The sequence below is a fragment of the Lissotriton vulgaris genome, chromosome 5 (genome assembly GCF_964263255.1).
Source record: "Lissotriton vulgaris chromosome 5, aLisVul1.2, whole genome shotgun sequence".
Lineage (NCBI taxonomy): Eukaryota > Metazoa > Chordata > Amphibia > Caudata > Salamandridae > Lissotriton > Lissotriton vulgaris.
Window position 1 is genome coordinate 1778191552 of NC_141693.1, and position 20153 is coordinate 1778211704.

At 52.7% G+C, this 20153-nt stretch overlaps 1 protein-coding gene across 1 annotated transcript in view; it reads left to right on the plus strand.

The window, feature by feature from the left end:
* Positions 1 to 1791: 1791 nt before the first annotated feature.
* EZH1 (enhancer of zeste 1 polycomb repressive complex 2 subunit) overlaps positions 1792 to 20153 on the plus strand; it is a 298197-nt gene continuing 279835 nt past the window's right edge. Inside the window, exon 1 of the mRNA XM_086924094.1 lies at positions 1792 to 2143. Within this exon, the coding sequence (XP_086780220.1) occupies positions 2127 to 2143 (17 nt within the window). The 5' untranslated portion in view covers positions 1792 to 2126. The remainder of the gene's footprint in view (positions 2144 to 20153) is intronic.

Sequence of the window (20153 nt, forward strand, 5' to 3'; positions counted from 1 at the left end):
GCATACCCTGCCACACTTATGGCGGCCAAAAGTGGTACAAAGGGGGGTGGTGATGGACGGAGCATCTGAATCAATCAAACACTCACACCCAGTCAAAAGATCTGGGTTTAATCCATCACCGTTCTTTAGCCCACTCTGCCACCCCAGTTCAGACACAGCTATATGCAAATCAGTCTGACCCTGTGCCTCATGGGAACAGTCCAGCCCGAACTGCCAAGCCATGTCTTCCCTGGACCAGAAACAAGCTTCCGTGGACCGGTTTCTGGCATTCCAGCCGTCTTCAGCCCGGCTTGCTTGAATCCAGTGGCAAAGTGAGCAAGGGACTCACGTCTGAGCATACCCTGCCACACTTATGGCGGCCAAAAGCGGTACAAAGGGGGGTGGTGATGGACGGAGCATCTGAATCAATCAAACGCTCACACCCAGTCAAAAGATCTGGGTTTAATCCATCACCGTTCTTTAGCCCACTCTGCCACCCTAGTTCAGACACAGCTATATGCAAATCAGTCTGACCCTGTGCTTCATGGGAACAGTCCAGCCCGAACTGCCAAGCCATGTCTTCCCTGGATGGGAAACAAGCTTCCGAGGACCGGTTTCTGGCATTCCAGCCGTCTTCAGCCCGGCTTGCTTGAATCCAGTGGCAAAGTGAGCAAGGGACTCATGTCTGAGAATACCCTGCCACACTTATGGCGGCCAAAAGCGGTACAAAGGGTGGTGGTGATGGACGGAGCATCTGAATCAATCAAACACTCACACACAGTCAAAAGATCTGGGTTTAATCCATCACCGTTCTTTAGCCCACTCTGCCACCCCAGTTCAGACACAGCTATATGCAAATCAGTCCGACCCTGTGCCTCATGGGAACAGTCCAGCCCGAACTGCCAAGCCATGCCTTCCCTGGACACCACCACCTCCCTACCAGAAGCCCCATCACCACCTTAACCACCCCTACCACACTATGCACCACAACCATGTCACCCTATCACCACCACAAGACCACCACCACACCACTGTGCCACTACCGCTTTATCACTGCCACCCTACTACAACCACCACCCTACCACCACACTCAGTCTGCCACCACCCTACCATCACCCTAATCAGCCTACTACCACTGTACCACCAACACCCTACCACCACATTTCCATCACCACCCTACCATCAGCCTAGTACCACCACCACACTTATTAATATTTATTTTCTTGAGTAACAACCGACAGAATGTATTACTATATTTAACATTATAGCACTATAATACATCATCGAACCACATGTTCGCAAAAAATGTCGGTCTACCATCTCACCCTCCCCTCCGAAAAACACATGCTCGCCACTGAAAGTGTTTTCCAAATGTGCTGCACGCTCGTTCAGTAACACCAAGATTCTTTAGAATCCCTATAATTTTAGTGAGCTGATATGCTTGGCCAACACCACTGCTTTCTTAATGACCTTGCAGCAGCTGCATGCCTTGCCAGAAATTAACTTCTAAAAGTACTTACTGAATACCCGCCCCTCCTTTACAACTGTAGTGCAAATCCTGTTTATAGTAAAAGTTACTAATGACAACATGTACTCTGTATCAAAGTAGTATTTTGTAAAAATGCTTTGCCGTGTCTTGACGTGCTTAATCAAGAACTGGGATAAATAAACAGATTGTACGAGTCGGGAACAAAGTGTGTGCTGCACACCCTTTTCGCACACCTGACCTTGCACTGTCTGTCCTGACCACCACCTGACTTACCTGGTAAAAGAGCCAATGCGCTTGGGACACTCTGTGCTCAACTAGTATTTGAGTCTGTGTGCTGGGTAGTATAACCCAACAGCCATAAGAGTCCTTCACAGTCCCTGTGTGTAGTGATGCCCAGAAACTACTACCTGGCTGTGCACATTTCTCAGCACAGATCACCTCGTGCTACAACAGCTGATCCTGTGTTTGCTATACTGTCGCCTTCATCCTACTGCAGTGCCCAGGACCACCGCTGGGAGGGGCGGGACTACAACTCCCAGGGTGCAGCTGCGCACAGGAAGGCCCCCCTACTCTCCCCCCCCCTACTCTCGTGCCCTCTTAAACCTCCTGGAAGTGATGTCAGAGGCTTCAATCACCCAAGGACTCCGATTGGGCGGACATGCTGAAGACAGTGGGGTGAGTGTGAGGCTGGGGGTGGGTGCCCCTTGCTGCCTGCTCCGAGCTGCCTGCTTTGCTGCTGCCTCCGTGCCCTGCGCCTGGCCTGGCAGGCCGTTCGCGACTCTTTCCTGACGCACATTTTGGCTGCGTACACCTCCATCTCTCGGTGTTTACATGGGAAGTGTGCACACGCACAGCTGCTGCCTGCGCCTCCCTCTTTGGCTGGCTGGTATCTCGGCGTGGGCTGCACGGGGTTCCCCGGTGCGGGTACTCGGGGAGCGTGCACCCTCTCTGCTGCAATGCTTCCAGAAAGGGCTCTGGGCAGATCCAGTCTCGAGGAATGCTTGTGTCCCGAGGTGTAATCCGCCTGCACCGCGCCTGCAGGCGGCGTGTGCTGCGTGCTTTGCAACGGGGAACGGTGTAAACAGACATAGGCAGCTGATGCGTTGGCTGACACGGTCTCCCTAGCGCGTACTACCGGTTGGCACAGCACTGTCTTACGCATGTAATATGGTCTAAAGCTTCCATATCGCGCATTGCGAGCTGTCACCTCTAGGCGCTGTGTGGTATGGGCTGGGGACACGTAAATATGAAGGCGTGTGTCTCTAAAGGCAGGAGGTCTCGAGTCACGTTCACGCCGTTGCTTATTTTGATGCGCTTGTTTTTCTTTCGCCCAACACCGCCACCCACTGAATATGGATACGCCCACCCTGAATAGGACAGTGTTATCTTAAGGCACCCGCGCGGTGCAGTGCAGTGCCGTGCTGCCTGTTATGTGTATGTCACAAGGCATGAAGTGGCGCTATAGGAGGGGCAGTCGCGGGGATTGCCAGATGGTTGTCGGAGGTGGGCATTGCATCTTGAGGGATGTTTACAAGTAGCTGGGAATTCTGTAGGTGGCGCTGAGGAGACGAAGGCGAGGGCACAGCACGTGTAAGGTGCACTATGTAGGAGCATAAACACTACTGTTTATCCGATAGGCGGAGCAAAGTCGGGCAGCAGTTCCCTGTTTATAATGGCACACCGTACAGGTGGACAGGCCAACAAATTAACAAGGAGAGCCGAGCCGAGAGTTTGGCTGGGCTCTCGCTATGAGCACGAGCCGGCCCTGAAAATGTTTGGCCCGCAGACTGTGCAATAAATATTATCAAAACTATGGTAAATATGACTCTTGTAAGACAAAATAATTAAATATAATTGTATTTATTTTAACATACAGAAACGTTTCAACTTAGTACATCAGTTAATATCACTGCATTGAGAGGCTTTTATTAAAAGTGACAGTTTTAAAACATTAACTTACGTTCACCTCGCCCCACAGCGCCATGACTACAATGCCATTAGTGAATTGAGAGGCAAGTCAGCTCTCATGTGCACCTAAATGTGGGCTAGGTTTTTATATATGGCAATATTATATTTAAATCGACCAATAGAGGTGCACGTATTTCAAAGTGCTTTTGAAAGCAATAAAGAATAAGCATTGGCAAAGCCAACAGGATGGACTCATGTGAAAGCTTTGCCAGTGTTTAAAAAAAAAATCTTTTTATTAAGCAAACACAAAATAACAATACAATCTAAGCAACAACCTAAAAAAGAGCAGTTGTCAGGATTAGCACATAACGTAAAATAGACATATATCATATACAACTAATGAAATTAAAATAAACAATAAAGTGAATAACATGGGCATGCAGCGACACCCAATCCTTAAGGTGACTCCAAGTCCGCAAAGGGAGTACATAAAAGTCCTCTGTGCTCATTCCATGGGCCCCATGTTTTAGTCCATTGGCCTGGGCAACCTCTACTCTCATATATCACCTTCTCAGCCTGCATGCACCATGCCAGTGTTTTTTAGTCATGTTGTACAGCAGCATGGCTAAAAGATAGTGGTGTTGAGTTGCCTAGGGTGGAGTAGCATATAGTTGTGTAGAGGAGAGTGGCGTTGATTAGAATGGTATGGAGTGACGTAGGGTGCCATTTAAAAATAACATTTTTTAATTATTTATTTTCTTTTTTTAAAACATTTAGCACCATTTATACATTATACATTTATAACTTCATAATTCTTTACTTCATATCTTTTATACACATACAATACATTTCCATAGATAATCCAGCCTCCTCAATTACCATTCCATTGAAGACATAAGTTCATAAATCCTTTTAAGAACTATGGTGTATCCCCAATCCCTCCTTCCATCTGTTTATGGGCTAATATATTTTCAAACCTAGGATCCTTCCTCTCCTACCTTTCTGTGCATAAATATTCTTCTCCATATTATATGCAGCCAGCAGGTTAGCCAACCAGATTTGCATTACCGGCGGATTTTTGTCCAACCAAGCCCTGGCGATGGTCAGTCTGTAGACTGCTATTGCAACAAACAACAAGCATTGGAAATGCAATAGGTCTCGCATTAGGAAAGTTTGAGCAATTGGTATTGTAAAGGACACTTTTTTTATTTATGTGTTAGTTTTGAAAATAGCAAAAGTAATAGCTTTGTCAGTTACAATGTCAATAGTTTTAACTTTTGCAAATGTGACACCTATAGCATTTGTAATGCAATGTGTGTTGTCTTTACGTGACTTAGATGTATTGATATTTTAAATAACAATGGCTTTTAATTTTGTAAATAATTAATACTTAAATAAAATTTATTGTAATTTATAATGGCAATAGCTTAAACGTTTGTAAATTAATTTTGTGAAGATTATGTTCAGTGTATTTTATTGTGACGAAAATCCAAGAACATTGCATTTGCACCTGGTGGTGGATGTGGAGGTGATGGTGGATGTGGTGGATGTGGTGGTGGATGCGGTGGTGGTGGTGGATGCGGTGGATGTGGTGGTGGATGTGGTGGTGGTGGATGCGGTGGAGCATGTGTTGGATGTGGTGGTGGATGTCATGGTGGATGTGGAGGTGATGGTCGATGTGGTGGATGTGGTGGTGGATGCGGTGGTGGTGGTGGATGCGGTGGTGCATGTGGTGGATGTGGTGGTGGATGTCATGGTGGATGTGGAGGTGATGGTGGATGTGGTGGTGGATGCGGTGGTGGTGGTGGATGTGGTGGTGGATGTGGTGGTGGTGGATGCGGTGGAGCATGTGGTGGATGTGGTGGTGGATGTCATGGTGGATGTGGAGGTGATGGTCGATGTGGTGGATGTGGTGGTGGATGCGGTGGTGGTGGTGGATGCGGTGGTGCATGTGGTGGTGGATGTCATGGTGGTTGTGGTGGTGGATGTGGTGGATGTGGAGGTGGATGTCATGGTGGATGTGGAGGTGATGGATGTGGTGGTGGATGCGGTGGTGGTGGATGCGGTGGAGCATGTGGTGGATGTGGTGGTGGATGTCATGGTGGATGTGGAGGTGATGGTCGATGTGGTGGATGTGGTGGTGGATGCGGTGGTGGTGGTGGATGCGGTGGTGCATGTGGCGGTGGATGTCATGGTGGTTGTGGTGGTGGATGCGGTGGTGGTTGTGGTGGTGGATGTGGAGGTGGATGTGGATGTGGTGGATGTGGGTGTGGTGGATGTGGGTGTGGTGGATGTGGGTGTGGTGGAATAAAAACATTTTTGATATTAATTACTGCCAACGAAATTATTGCTGTTACTCAACAGCAAACGACCATTGAGAAAGCCAAACTCCCCACCTGGCACATACCCCCTCATTTCAGGTCATGACCCCGATTGTTACATAACACTCAGGAGAGGTACTAGGACCCTCTGTCTCAATTTTATAAGTATATATTATGTAGCTGTGCAGCCTTGATCGCTCCAATTTTACTTAATATGCAATCTTGAGTGAATATGTAATTTGTTAATCTGTAACTCACGTCACGAGTAACTGCTGTACATATAAGTAGTGTTGTCTACTACCATGTCACTTTTTCCTTATGTAATTTACTTCGCTCTAGTCTAAAGCGCTCTGACAACTCTGGGTAAAGTACGCGCTATGTTAAAAACACATAAATAAATAAATTGCAATAGTCCTGTTAGGTTTTTGGTGCACGTCAATTTTTGTTTCTATAACTGGATGCAATAAAGGAAAGCTGGGAGAGGAACCAAAATTCAGGTTGGGTGGCACATACTATGGAAATAAATTAAATAGGCCAAACACCTTTGCATCCCACTTATAGCCCAGTGACGAACAGTATTGGGAGGGGTGATCTGTTGGAATTGGAAAGGAGGGGGAGTGTGCGCGAGAGAGGAGGGAGGCTAAAGGGCGAAAGTGTGCGAGAAAGAGAGGGGGGGGAGGAGGGAGGGGGCCGTCTGAGGCGAGGTGGCGTCGGTGCGGTCAGAGGCGGATGTGGGGCGACACAACAACAAAGAAGCAGCGAAAACAAAGCAACATATGGCTGGGGAGTTGCAAAGACCGTAACACGGCGGGCAGGGGAGGGGGCGGAGCGGGGAGAGGGGAGAGGTGCGACACGGCAGGCAGGGGAGGAGAGTAGGAGGAGGAGGGGGGAGGAGAGTAGGGGAGGCACGGCCTAGCGGCCGTGCAATCAAGAAGTGAGGGGGCGGAGCAAGGGTGGATTGTGCGCGAGAGAGATTGAAGGGGAGGGGGCAATGGCGGGCGCGAGGCAGAGACTGCAGAGTGATGCGAGGCTCCGGCGGGGTGGAGTGTGCGCGAGAGAGGAGGGAGGCTAAAGGGCGAAAGAAGTGTGCGAGAAAGAGAGGGGAGGGAGGGGGCCGTCTGAGGCGAGGTGGCCGTCTGAGGCGAGGTGGCGTCGGTGCGGTGAGAGGCGGATGTGGGGCGACACAACAACAAAGAAGCAGCGAAAACAAAGCAACATATGGCTGGGGAGTTGCAAAGACCGTAACACGGCGGGCAGGGGAGGGGGCGGAGCGGGGAGAGGTGCGACACGGCAGGCAGGGGAGGAGAGTAGGAGGAGGAGGGGGGAGGAGAGTAGGGGAGGCACGGCCTAGCGGCCGTGCAATCAAGAAGTGAGGGGGCGGAGCTGGGGGAGGCTGTGAGAGAGAGAGTAGGCAAGGCAGGCGGCTGGGGGCATGTGCACGCGCTTTTAAGCTCAATGCGCATGCGCATTGAGCTTAAATTTCTCGTGCACTGCAAGGAATCGCCACGATTCCTTGCAAGTTGGTTAAAGAGTGGATAAGCCCCCATAGTCTCGCAAGCTCGATGCGCATGCGCATCGACAGGCGAGACCTAACGAGCTCGATGCGCATGCGCATCGACAGGCGAGACCTAAAAATTCCCGCTGCCGCTCATTCTCGTCTGGGCCCACCCCTAAAAGAATCCAAGATGGAGTAAGTATAACTTGGATCCCCAATGACCTTGTGAGAAAGCCCTCTATGTCCCTAAGCAATGTGTGCAGTTGGGGACACGTGGCAAATATGTTCACACTATCGGCCTCAACAGAGTTGCAACGGGGACAGGTGATCCCTGCAGTGCCACCCCACTATGCTATCCTAGCAGGGGTAAAATAGAGCGAATATAATGTTTTGTAATGTTGAGACTGCAAGGGGGATGAACACAGAATTGTTCGTCCTAGATCCAATGATTCGTGAAACCAAACAATTTCCCCACATAATTTCTCTGCCCACTTGTTACTACATTTTTCCATGTCATCAGATTTTTCTTTTACCAAACTTGCGTAAAAGGACCGGATTGTGCGATCCCCTAGGAGTCTTATTTTCTCCAAAATCTCATTCTTATCAAAACCCGCTGGCATTCCCACTTTGTTATTTAAAAAGCTCCTAATCTGAAGGTACTTAAAAAAACCTCTATTATTGATACCATATGTATTCCTTAAATATACAAACTGTACCATCCCCTCAGAGGTGAGTAGTTCACCAATTTGTCGAATCCCCTTTGCAGCCCATTCTAACATTGTTTGATCTGAAAATATTGCAGGAGGGAATGATCTGTTATTATACAACCTGAAATATCTGTTATATCTCCCCAACTTAGACTTCTTTAAAAAAGCATTCCAAATTTTCACAGCAGCCGTTATTGTCTTAAACCTTGTTCTCTTAAAAAAACCAAAATCAATGCAGTTTAAAAAACAATTGCCAACATTTGCCCCAAGTACAGCAACATAAACTTCTGTAGAAAAATTGTTAACCCTTTCATGAATGAATGAATGTGGGTTTTATAGAGCGCATAGTAACCCGGGAGCATCCCAGCGCTAAAACCAAGACAGCAGAATCGGTGGAGTGACCAGGGAAAGAAGGGAGGAAGTGGATCAGGGGAAGAGGTGCGTTTTCAATAGTTTTCTGAAATGGGAATGATTGGATTCAATCCTGAGTTTGAGAGGTAGGGCGTTCCACAGTTTAGCCGTGTTCACCGAGAATCGCCGGCCTCCTGTGCGCGCCTTTTTTACTCTGTGGACTGTGATAAGGTGTTTGTGATCCGAACGGAGGGACCTTGTGGCTTAGTAGGGCGTGATAACATTTTTGAGGATGGGGGGCCCTTGTCCTGTAAAGAGTTTATGGGCCAGACAGAGGGCCTTGAATTTCACTCTTTCTCTTATTGGGAGCCAGTGCAGGAGTTTCAGAGCTGGCTTGGCCGAGGATCTGGCCGGGGTGTTGGTAAGAAGCCGGGCAGCGGCGTTTTGAATTCTTTGTAGTTTAAGGGTGGCTTCAGGTGCTCCCAGGTAGATGGCGTTGCTATAATCCAACCTGGAAAGGATCAGGCCTTGGATGAGCAGTTTCCGGGAGGTTTGTGGGAGCAGGGGCAGAATTTTTCTGACTGATCTGAGAAGACCGAAGCAGATCCCAGCGTTTTTTTTTGCTTGGGTTTTGAAGGACAGGTCCTTCTCTATCCAGATTCCTAGGCTCTTAAGCTCCTCTTTGGGAGCGGGGGGTTCTCCCGGGCAGGTGGGCCAGATGTTAGGTGGGAAGGTGGGCCCTTTCTGTCCGAGAAGCATGATTTCAGTTTTGGACCCGTTGAGTTTCAGAGCTGATTCATTCATCCACATAAAGATTTCAGAGAGGCAGGTGTGAAAGTTGGGTGGTTCTTGGTTGGGATGGGATAGTGATACTACCAGTTGGGTATCATCGGCGTAGCTAACGATTTTTACTCCAAACGGGGTGAACACTTCCTCCAGTGGGGACATGTAGACATTAAATAATGTAGGGCTAAGGGAAGAGCCCTGCGGTACTCCGCACTGGAGGGGGATCGCTGTGGAGCGGGTGTTATTCTCCCAGACCTGGAAGGAGCGGTTGTTTAGGAATGACGTGAGCCATGCTAGAGCGGTTCCTTCCACCCTGATGTCTTTGAGTCGTTGAATGAGGAACTGGTGGTTGACGGTGTCGAAGGCCGCGCTGAGGTCCAGGAGGATCACTGCCACTGATCCTCCTGCATCCAAAATGCATCTGGTCTCCTCCACCACAGCCAGGAGGGCGGTGTCCATGCCCTGACCAGGGCGGAATCCAGTCTGAGAGTTCCTTAGGAGGTTGTTAGACTCCAGGAAATGAGAGTTTTTTTATTCACTATTTTTTCGGTAATTTTACTGATTCCGGGGAGGAGGGAGATTGGCCTGTAGTTGGCCAGGTCCGACGGGTCCAGGAGTTGTTTTTTGAGAAGGGCTTTGACGACGACGGCCTTCCAGCTGGGAGGGACCATTCCCTGACACAGTGACGAGTTGATGAGGTCAGCTAGGGGGGGGGGGGGGGGGCGATTGTGGATGCCACTTTTTTAAGGATGCGAATGGGCACCGGGTCGCTGGGAGAACCACTTTTAATTGTGGCAAGCGTTGTCTGGACCTCTTCTTCCGATACCGGGCCGAGTGTGTCTAGGTAGGTGTCAGGGTTTCCCTGCTGCAGGTTGCAGTCTAGAGCAGGTTTGGGGAGACCATTTTCGTCTGCTCTGAGGTTGACTTGGGGCAGTGTGGCGAAGATCTTGTGGATTTTTTCGTCGAAGCATTTTGCCAGCTTGTGGCATTTGTCCTCGGAGGTGTTAGGAGCTGGGGGAGGGTCAGGGACTTTGAGCAGTTCTTTCATGATGATAAAAGTTTCTCTGGCAGAGCTGGAGGACTTTTTTATTCTTTCATCAAAGAATTGACTTTTGGTATTGCGTAGGGCGGATTTATAACTTCTCATGGAGGAGCGGAAAGCGTCTTTTCTGGATATGGATCCGTCTTTCCTCCAGGCGCGCTCTGTCTTTTTACAATCCTTTCGTAGCAGTTTAAGCTCAGGGGTGTACCAGGGGGCAGGGTTGATTCTTTTGGCTCGTTTCAGGGTGCTTATTTTGGGGAGAAAAGAATCAAGTGAGTGGGTGAGCCAGGAGTTGAATTGCGCATCTGCAGTAGCTGGGTCAAGAGCTGGGGGGAGAAAGGACTCCGTCAGTCTGGAGGCCCATTCTTCAGACGAGAGTTTGGACCAGCGTCTATCAGTGACCCGGATTTTGGGGAGTTGAGGTGGCGGGACGTTGAGGTACCAGTCGATGGGGACCAAGAAGTGGTCTGTCCACGGCAGTGGGAGGGGGGGAGCGGTTTTGAGGTCGTTGATAATGGTAAAGATGGGGTCAAGAAGATGACCTTTGTCATGAGTAGCCTCTGAATTCACTAGTCTTAGGTCGTAAGAGGTGAGGTCAAGAAGGAGGTCGGAAGCTGTCGGGTCCGTGGGGTCTAGAAAGTGGAGATTGAGGTCTCCCAGGATTATGAAGTTGGGAGATGAAATTGCCATTGAGGTGACAGTTTCGACGAGGGCGCTGGAGAACTTGGTAGGGGCTCCCGGTGGGCGATATATGAGTGCCCGGAGAGGGAGACTGTGGGTGAGATCTGCGAGCAAAGTGGCAGACTTTGCAGTCTTCGATAGTGCCGTTATTTGCTCTGCAAGCGAAGTGCTCCCTATGTATTATTGTCAGGCCACCTCCTCTGCCGAGGGGTCTGTTCTGAGAGTGGATTTGGTAGCCTTGAGGGAGAGCATTAACGATATCGGATTCGGCGTTGGGGGTGAGCCAAGTTTCCGTAAGGAACAGAATTTCGATAGTATGATCCTGTATGAGGAGGTTTAACTCCAGAGAGTGTTTCGGAAGGGACCTACAGTTGAGGAGGCTGAGCTGCAGGCTGTGGCGTCCTGCCTTGGTGGGGGCTGGGTTGCAGAGATCGCAGTTGGTAAAGGGTTTTCCTCCTTTATAGATGTAATTGCAGTTTTCGTTTTTCATAGGGTTGAGTGAGAGGAGCTTTCCTTGGGTGTAGGTGAGATGATTCTTGAAAGATTTTAGCATAGAGGCTGGGCCTGGGGCCGGCTGGGCACAGACGGGCTTACCTTTGGCGCGCCTTCGGCGCGCCCGCTGAGCGCGTCCGCTGCGCGTCCGGTTGAGGCACATTATGAATGGGAAGTGGGCGCGGCCTCTGTAGGTGGGCGTGGCCTCGCTCCCCTGTTATGGCGGCAATGTGATTCTCCAAAGCGCCGCGGCAGCGTTTAGATCGGCTGCGCGGGGGGGCTTTGGTGGTGGAGAAGGAGGGACAAGTGCTCAAGAAGGTGCTAGTAACACAAGGTTAAAAATCAGTTTTTTTTTTAGGTTTAAAGTATTTTATTGAAGCAGGGTGGGATAGGACACAGAGGGGTAAAAAACAGGTGACCCACAAGATCCGCGCTCCAGTGCGCATCATACAGCCAATATAACAACGCAGTCACAATTTGTGAGAGGTTCCGTCCAACTCGGGATCATAGCTTCAGCACCTGTGGGTACGGACAAACGACGGGGGGAGGGGGGGGGGGAGGGGAGGGGAGGAATGAGGAGAGGAAAGGGAGGAGAAACAACCCCGCTCCAAAAAACCTACCCAACCAAACTTAACCCCAAACAACCCTACCCCGACCCACCCCCTGTACTGTGCCAGCATCTACAGTCTCCGCCATTGTGAACTCCCAATGAATCCCTACTATGCAACACCGACCCCACCCACTCAGGCAGGCGGGTCCGGCGGCGGCGTCAGCCTCAACAACCGCAGATATCTAGGGCAGGTAATCTCTCGGAACTCAGAACATAACAGGCTGTGAAAGGGCTCCCACAATTCCTCAAAGGTATCAGTATCCCCCAGGGCCACCAAGGACATCTTTTCCATTCCAAGAACGTGCCACAGTCTGTGCAGCCAACCAACTACCGAGGGAAGTGTCGTAGTGCGCCAGTGTATGAGAATATTCTGCACCGCTGACCCCAGCGCAATTGCAATCTGTCTACCCTTCTTGGACCTAAGGGGATACATCAACCCATTCGGCAACCCCAACAGGACATAGGCCGGGAACCTAGGCAGTTCTATCCCAAAGCATTTGTCAACTTCGCTCAGGACCTCTTCCCAGTACGGGGCCAGCAGGGGGCAATCCCACAGTATGTGCGTCAGTGTACCAGTGTCGCCACAGTTGCGCCAGCACGTCCCTGGTATCGCCCTATCCATCTCATGCAGTTTCTCCGGAGTGCGGTACCAATAGGTCGAGATTTTAGTAAAGGTCTCCGTAAGACCCGTGTGGTAGGCCGAGTGGCGCGCGCGGTAAGAGATGTGGTCCCATTCTTTATGACTCAGCTCGCGCCCAAGCTCTCGCTCCCATCGTTCCCGACCCGGGCTATGAATGAGAAATGAGGGGGGCTGCAGCATTCTATACAGGTCCGAGATCAGTTTGGCGTCCGACGTGCGAGTTATCAACCAACGCTCATACTCCGTGATTTCCCTGTGCGCCGTGTCGCGCACTTGAGGTTGTAATGCCCAATGGCGCGCCTGCATGTATCGCATGCGTTCCGTCTCCGGGAGGCCATAATCCCTCTGCAAATCCTGGAAGGAGACAACTCCCTCGGGGGAGTACAAGTGGTACAGAGTGCAGCAGCGGGCCACCCGCCAGCGTTCATAGGCTCCCTGTTCCAGCCCCGGGCCGAAATCCGGGTTGCCAATGAGCGGCGTGAAGGGAGAGGGGAAGGTAGTCAACTCGCATCTAGCCGCCACCGAGTCCCACGTCTGGAGCGGGACCCGCGTCACCAAGGACGCGTAAAGATTGGGGGGCCGATGGGCTCGCCTCAAGAATGGGACTTCCTGCAGAGTCCGACCCGCCACCGCCTGATCTTGGAACAACCAATGTTTATCCGATTCCCACCGGCTCCACTCCACGAGGTACCGGAGCTGGGCGGCCTGAAAGTACTTCCGCAGGTCCGGTATTCCCAGCCCTCCGGATTCCGGTGAGAGCATAGCGATGCTCCTCTTGATCCTTGGCCTACGGCCCTGCCACACGAAACGTGCAATGGCAGTCTGAGTTTCCGCGAGCCACCCCGCAGGAGGGTGGAGCGGTAATGCTCTGAAGAGGTAAAGCACCTGAGGCAGAAGGGTCATCTTCACCGCGGATACCCTACCCAGTAGCGACAGCGTGCCTTTATCCCACCGGCCCAGTTCCTCCTTGATTTTAGTGCCCAGAGCTGCGTAATTGGCCTTAACCATCTCCGGGAGGGAGGGCGCCAACAGGATCCCCAAATACGGGATCTGGTCCTTGGACCAGCTCAGAGGGTAAAGCCTCTGCAGTTCCACTCTAGTGGCAGCAGAAAGCGAGATGTCTAGGGCGGCCGACTTACCCAGGTTCACCTTAAAGCCCGCCACATCAGCGAAGAAGTTCAGTTCCTCCACACAGGCCGGTAGCGATCTCCGCGGGTCATCCAGTGTCAGTATGACATCATCCGCGTACAGGCTAATCGCGTGGCGAAACCCTCCCATCTGGACACCAATAATGTCCGGGTTCTGCCGAACCCTCTGGGCAAATGGTTCCATGTACAAGGCAAAGAGCAAAGGGGAGAGCGGGCACCCCTGTCTCGTGCCCCGTTCGATGGGGAAGGGTCGAGAGCTGCCGCCGTTCACCCGGACCACCGCAGATGGAAACCGGTAGCAGTTAAAGATCAGGTGACGAAACTTCTCCCCTATCCCAAATTTGCTCAGGACTTTTTCAAGATAGGGCCAGTGCACCCTGTCAAAAGCTTTCTCCGCGTCAATGGACAGGAGCATCCTCTCTCCAGGGACCCTAGAGGCCTTCTCGAGAATGTGCGTCACCCTCTTAGTATTATCTACCGTTTGCCTACCGGGCACGAAGCCCGCTTGGTCCGAGTCAACCATGCCGGGGAGATGCAACGCCAGGCGTGCCGCTAAGATACTGGTGAACACCTTCAAATCGGTGTTCAGCAGCGAGATGGGACGGTAAGACCCACAGGCGGTCCTGTCCTTGCCCGGCTTAGGGATCACTGAGACCGTGGCCTGGAGAAATTCGGAGGGGATGGCTCCCGGTGCTGCGAAGGAGTTAAAAAGGCGAGTCAACAGAGGCGCCAGCTCCTGACAGAAGGTTTTGTAAAACAGCGGGATGAAGCCATCCGGACCCGGGGCCTTGCCCAGTTTGAGCCGGGATATCGCCGTGACCACCTCCTCAATGCGTATGTCGCGCTCCAAATACTGAGCCTGCTCCTGAGTCAGCGACGGAAGCGGAACCGAGTCCAGGTAGTTCCCCTCAGCCTGGGCCGAAGGGGGCTCCCCGGAGTAGAGGTCCGCATAAAAGCCGCGGAAGACATCCGCTATGTGGTCATCGGTCGTGACTCTACCGCCAGCCGGGTCCAGCAATTCCTTCACTCGGTGCTGTTGGTGCTGCACCCTGAGTTTGTTAGCCAGGAGCCGCCCACATCGATCGCCCCCTGTGTAATATTTGTGCTTCAGGCGGAGCACTGCGTACTCCGCCCGATCCGTGTCTAGGGCCGCCAGGAGCTTCCGCGCCGCCTTCAGCTGCCTCCACACCCTGGGGGCCCCTGTCCTGTGGTGAACCTGTTCCAGCTCCCTCACCTGCTGGGTGAGCTCATCTCTCTTTAGTTGCCGGTCCCTATTCTCGGCAGCGGAAATCGCGATGAATTCGCCCCGGAGCACGGCCTTCAGGGCCGCCCACTGCGTTGCACGGGAGGTGTCCCCATTGTCGTTCACAGTCTGATAAGCCAGAATGGCCGCCCTGATCTGATCCACCACCGACCGCCTATGCAAAAGCGTATCTCGGAGCCTCCAGACCCCCCTCGGTCGAACCACCGGCGGAAGAGTGAAAGTGCCCTCAACTGGGGCGTGATCAGAAAGAGAAAGGACCCCCATGTCTGCATTCGAAGCCAAGAGAAGCAGCGGGCCCGACACTAGGAGGTGGTCTAAGCGCGCATAAGATCTGTGGGCGTGTGAGAAATAAGAGTATGCGCGGGTGGTGGGGTGGAGGCCTCGCCACATGTCATGCAGATCGAGCTCCGCAAGTCGAGTTCGAATCGAGCCCGAGAGCTCACCCAACTGCAGGCGCCGCTGCACAGACCTATCCAGAGCCGCGTCAAAAACCAGATTCAAGTCACCCCCCAACACTATGTGCCTATCAGAGGTGAATGCAACATCGTCCAAGGCCCTGTGTAAGAATTGGTCCTGATGATCATTGGGGCAATAAATGGAGCCTACAGTCAGTGCTAAGCCCCCCACCTTGATTCTATATACCAGGAGTCTTCCCTTCTGTTCCGCTACCTTGCCCACAACCTCGCCCCTGAACCTCCTAGAGAACAAAATGGCCACCCCTGCCGTCTTGGAAGTGCTTGAGGAAAAAAGCTGAGTGGGGAACTTGGGGGTTCGCATCCGCGTGCAGTCCTTAGCCAGCAAGTGGGTCTCCTGCAACAGGCAGATATCCGCCTGTGAGTTTTCCAACAGGGATAACACTGCCCGCCGCTTAACCGGGTTATTCAGCCCCTTCACATTGAGAGTAAGCACCTTAAGAGCCATCTAAGAAAGAGGTCCGGAAGCACATATCAGTAGGCGAAGCCTGGTCAGCAAACACAGAAGGCACCCTTCGAGACCCCAAAACAGAGCAACGTTGAATCAACCATTGGCACAGTACAGTCCCCAAACCCCAACATCCCACAACCCAAAACCCCCTCCCCGCCCCAACCCCAACAAAACCACACCACCCCCCGCCTCTGACCCCCCGACTAGGTCCCAAAATCGAAACAGCTGCCCGCCTGCCCCATCCCCTTCCCTCGCTTCTCGAACTTTTCACAAAAACCATTGTCCCAGTCCGGCCCAAACGGGCAAGGCCGTGGAAAGTCAACCTAGTGGACGTCCAGCCACCACCTTCTGCACTCGCCCTTCCTCCCATGCCACCCCCCGAAACCCCGCACCTGCAATAAGAATGTGCTAAAGTAGACTCCCCCCGGAGTAAGTTCAGGCCGTCAAGGCCACTTCGCCATTCGCCGCGACTCTGGAGGCCTCCTGGATGGCAGCCGCCATTTCAGCCCGGATTGCAGGCGAGCCCGGGCGCTCCGCCGGGGGAGAGGTCCCCCCCTCTGCTCGTTGCCAGCCGTTACGATTGCTACGTCTCCGTCGCGGGGCCGGGGTATCCATGTCCGTTGCAGTGAGGCCCAGCACCTCGCAAACATCGTGAAGGGACCGAAGTTGATGTAAGACCCCATTCCACCTGAAGATCAGTCGGAAGGGGTGCCCCCAGGAGTACTGCGTTTCATGCTCCCGGAGGAAGTCCGTAGCGATCTTGAAAGATTTCCTTTTCTGTAACGTGACTGTGGATAAGTCCTGAAACAGTGTCACAGGATGGTCCCGGAATCGAAAAGGCTGCTGCCCTCGCGCCTCACGGAGGATCCGCTCCTTCAAAGGAAAGTTCGGGAGGAATGCCAAAATGTCCGGTGCGGGCGCCGTTGCCCTGCGGGGGCGACCCACCCGGTGCGCCCGGTCAATGCGAATCCGAAAGTCCTCCGGCTCTCCCAGGATCGCTCGGAAGAGGGCCACCAGATATGCCGTCACGTCTTCCCCCTCTTCACCAGACGGCACTCCGCGGACCCGAATGTTGTTCCGCCTGGACCGGTTTTCAAGGTCCTCGGCGTGGGCCTGTAGCTCGATCTGTTGCTCCCGGAGCCGTAGGACCTCCTGCTGCAGATGGGTGATCTCCTCATCCCTGGAGTGGCCCGCTTCCTCCACCGTGTTCACCCGGTCCCCCAGGGAGTCCATCTCTCTCCTCACTTCGCGGACCTCCCCGGCCACTTCGTTCTTGAGTGCTTGGAAGTCTTCCCTCAGGGAGCTAAACAGGGACTCGAGAAAGGATCTCGTCACCGGGGGTTCTCCTCCTTCTGCCCCCCTGGCTGGAGCCGGTGAGGTCGCGGCCGGTTGGGCACCCCCGCTGCGCAGGGCGCTCCGACCCAGCATCTCCGGCAAGGTCCGGTCGCCTCTTCGCTGTCCCCTGGCATTCGACATCGTAGAGCTAGAACAAACACTGAGGCTCGCTGAACAGCAGAGAAAGTGGCTATGTGCCAGCCGGGAGTGGTCGCAGTGAGCGCCAGGAGGGATGAGCTGCCCGGCCGGGTCCCACAAAATGGCCGCTCAGTAGTGTCGTGGGGACAACGCCCAAGATGGAGACCCTTTGTCTGTCTCCGACCCTCGAACCAGAAATCCGGTCAGGGGGTTAAGTCACAATGCAACAGCCACCGGTGTCCGCCGCTTCAGGGAGAAAGCAACCTCGGAAGACTCGGTCCCCAGATCCGCACAGATAACCAGCCGAGGCGACCTCCTCCGGCAGGCCCCGTCGAGCCACGGGCTGGCGTAGCAAGGTGGCACCGACTCCGCCTCCGCTCTGCGCCTCCGCTCCGCTCCGCTCCGTACAGCTGCTGCTGGACAGCTCCAAGCCTCGTGCGGAGCCGCCGTCGAATCCCACCCCAACAGCCCACGCACCACCACGGGCTTCACACCTCGGGGGCCGATCGCCCCGTCGCGCTCCGAGGGTCGGGAGACTCGCGGCTTCCAGCTCCCCTTAGAGTCGTGCAGCGGGGTCCGATCCGGGCTACACCGGCCAAAATCTCGTCCCCGACGGCGCTAACCAGGCTCAGCAGGCTCTCCACACCTCCACTGCAAGCACCAGGCTCGGTGGCCGCGTGATCCGGGGGGGAATCAGCGGCTCCAAGCGGTGCAGAAATTCAGGGGTCCGGGAGCCCTCGGCAAGTGCGACCGCTCAGCCCGCCATCTTGGCCACGCCCCCTCAGTTTTTTTTTTTAAAGTATTCTGTGCTCAGTTACGGCGAAGTGTCTCCCGGCTTTCTGCCTCAGGAGCTGTCAGGCTAATGCGTGCAAAGCGGCGCGGCTTATATAGCGAGGGGGGGAAGTGGGCGTGTCCTCTGTAGGTGGCCATGGCCTCGCTCCCCTGTTATGGCGGCAATGTGATTCTCCAAAGCGCCACGGCAGCGTTCAGATCGGCTGCGCAGGGGGGCTTTGGCGGTGGAGAAGGGGGGACAAGTGCTCAAGAAGGTGAGAGTAACACACGGTTAAAAAGCAGTTTTTAAAAAAAAAAAAGTATTCTGTGCTCAGTTACGGCGAAGTGTCTCCCGGCTTTCTGCCTCGGGAGCTGTCAGGCTAATGCGTGCAAAGCGGCGCGGCTTATATAGCGAGGGGGGAAGTGGGCGTGGCCTCGCTCCCCTGTTATGGCGGCAATGTGATTCTCCAAAGCGCCGCGGCAGCGTTCAGATCGGCTGCGCGGGGGGGCTTTGGTGGTGGAGAAGGGGGGGACAAGTGCTCAAGAAGGTGAGAGTAACACAAGGTTAAAAAGCATTTTTTTTTTTTTAAAGTATTCTGTGCTCAGTTACGGCGAAGTGTCTCCCGGCTTTCCGCCTCAGGAGCTGTCAGGCTAATGCGTGCAAAGCAGCGCGGCTTATATAGCGAGGGGGGGAAGTGGGCGTGGCCTATGTAGGTGGGCGTGGCCTCGCTCCCCTGTTATGGCGGCAATGTGATTCTCCAAAGCGCCGCGGCAGCGTTCAGATCGGCTGCGCGGGGGGGCTTTGGTGGTGGAGAAGGGGGGACAAGTGCTCAAGAAGGTGAGAGTAACACAAGGTTAAAAAGCAGTTTTTTTTTTTTTAAAGTATTCTGTGCTCAGTTACGGCGAAGTGTCTCCCGGCTTTCCGCCTCCGGAGCTGTCAGGCTAATGCGTGCAAAGCGGCGTGGCTTATATAGCGAGGGGGGGAAGTGGGCGTTCATCAAGGTCGGACCCTCCTATCAACCCCTGCATATATTGCAAAGCTGCTGCCATATAATAGTCTGAAATCTGGGGCTCCCCATCCACCCTTCTCTCTTGGGAGTGAGATAAACCTATAGGCCCTGCGGGTCTTACCCTGCGCCCAAATGAACCTATTGCACATTGCCTCCAGCGCGTTAAACCAACTGGCTTCGAAAAACAAAGGGATGGACCTAAATAAATAAAGAAACTTGGGGAGGATCACCATTTTAATAACATTAGTGCAGCCCACTAGTGACAGATGTAAGTTGTTCATCCTCTGTAGATCTGCTTTTACTCGTGACATTAAAGGAGCCATATTATTTCCTACCAACGTATCCAAACTTGCTGATATGGCCACTCCCAGATATATCGCAGACCCCACAACTCTAACATCATTACATCTAGAGTAGGCGTTTTCCACAATCTGCGTCTTGGAGTTATTCAGACTATACCCTGAAACCTGTCCGATACGATAAGCCTCTGCTTCGGTTGCCCTAATAGCGACTATGGGGTTGGGTGTCAAAATGGCCACATTATCTGCGTATGCTAGCGTTTTTATCAAACAGCCATTTATATTTATTGCTCTCGGTTTCTTTCTAACCTTTGTAAATACGGGTCAAGATACAGCGCAAACAACAGGGGAGATGATGGGCACCCCTGCCTGGTCCCTCTACTGATCTTAACTGCTGTCGAGTGTCCCCTGTTAACCCTGATCTTAGCTGTCGGGTCTTTATATAAAGTCTGTATAGACTTTATAAAACCCTCCCCTATGCCGACCATTTTGTAGAGCGGCGTAGAGAATAACAATTGTGGGTGTAAGTAACTAAAGCATCAATAGAAACGGTAGATAGGGTGAAAGCAACATAAATAAGAAGCTGTGTGTCTGTGTTAAAGGTAGGACAGCACATTGCCCTTCCAGGAATAATACTGAAACAGTTATAGAATAGAAAAAATGTTTTGCAAAAAGGAGGAAAAACAGATGTACTTGGTCCATGCTCCAGGGAGGAGCTAACACAGGAAAGGATGTAAAGCTTACTGAAGGAAAACAATGGAAA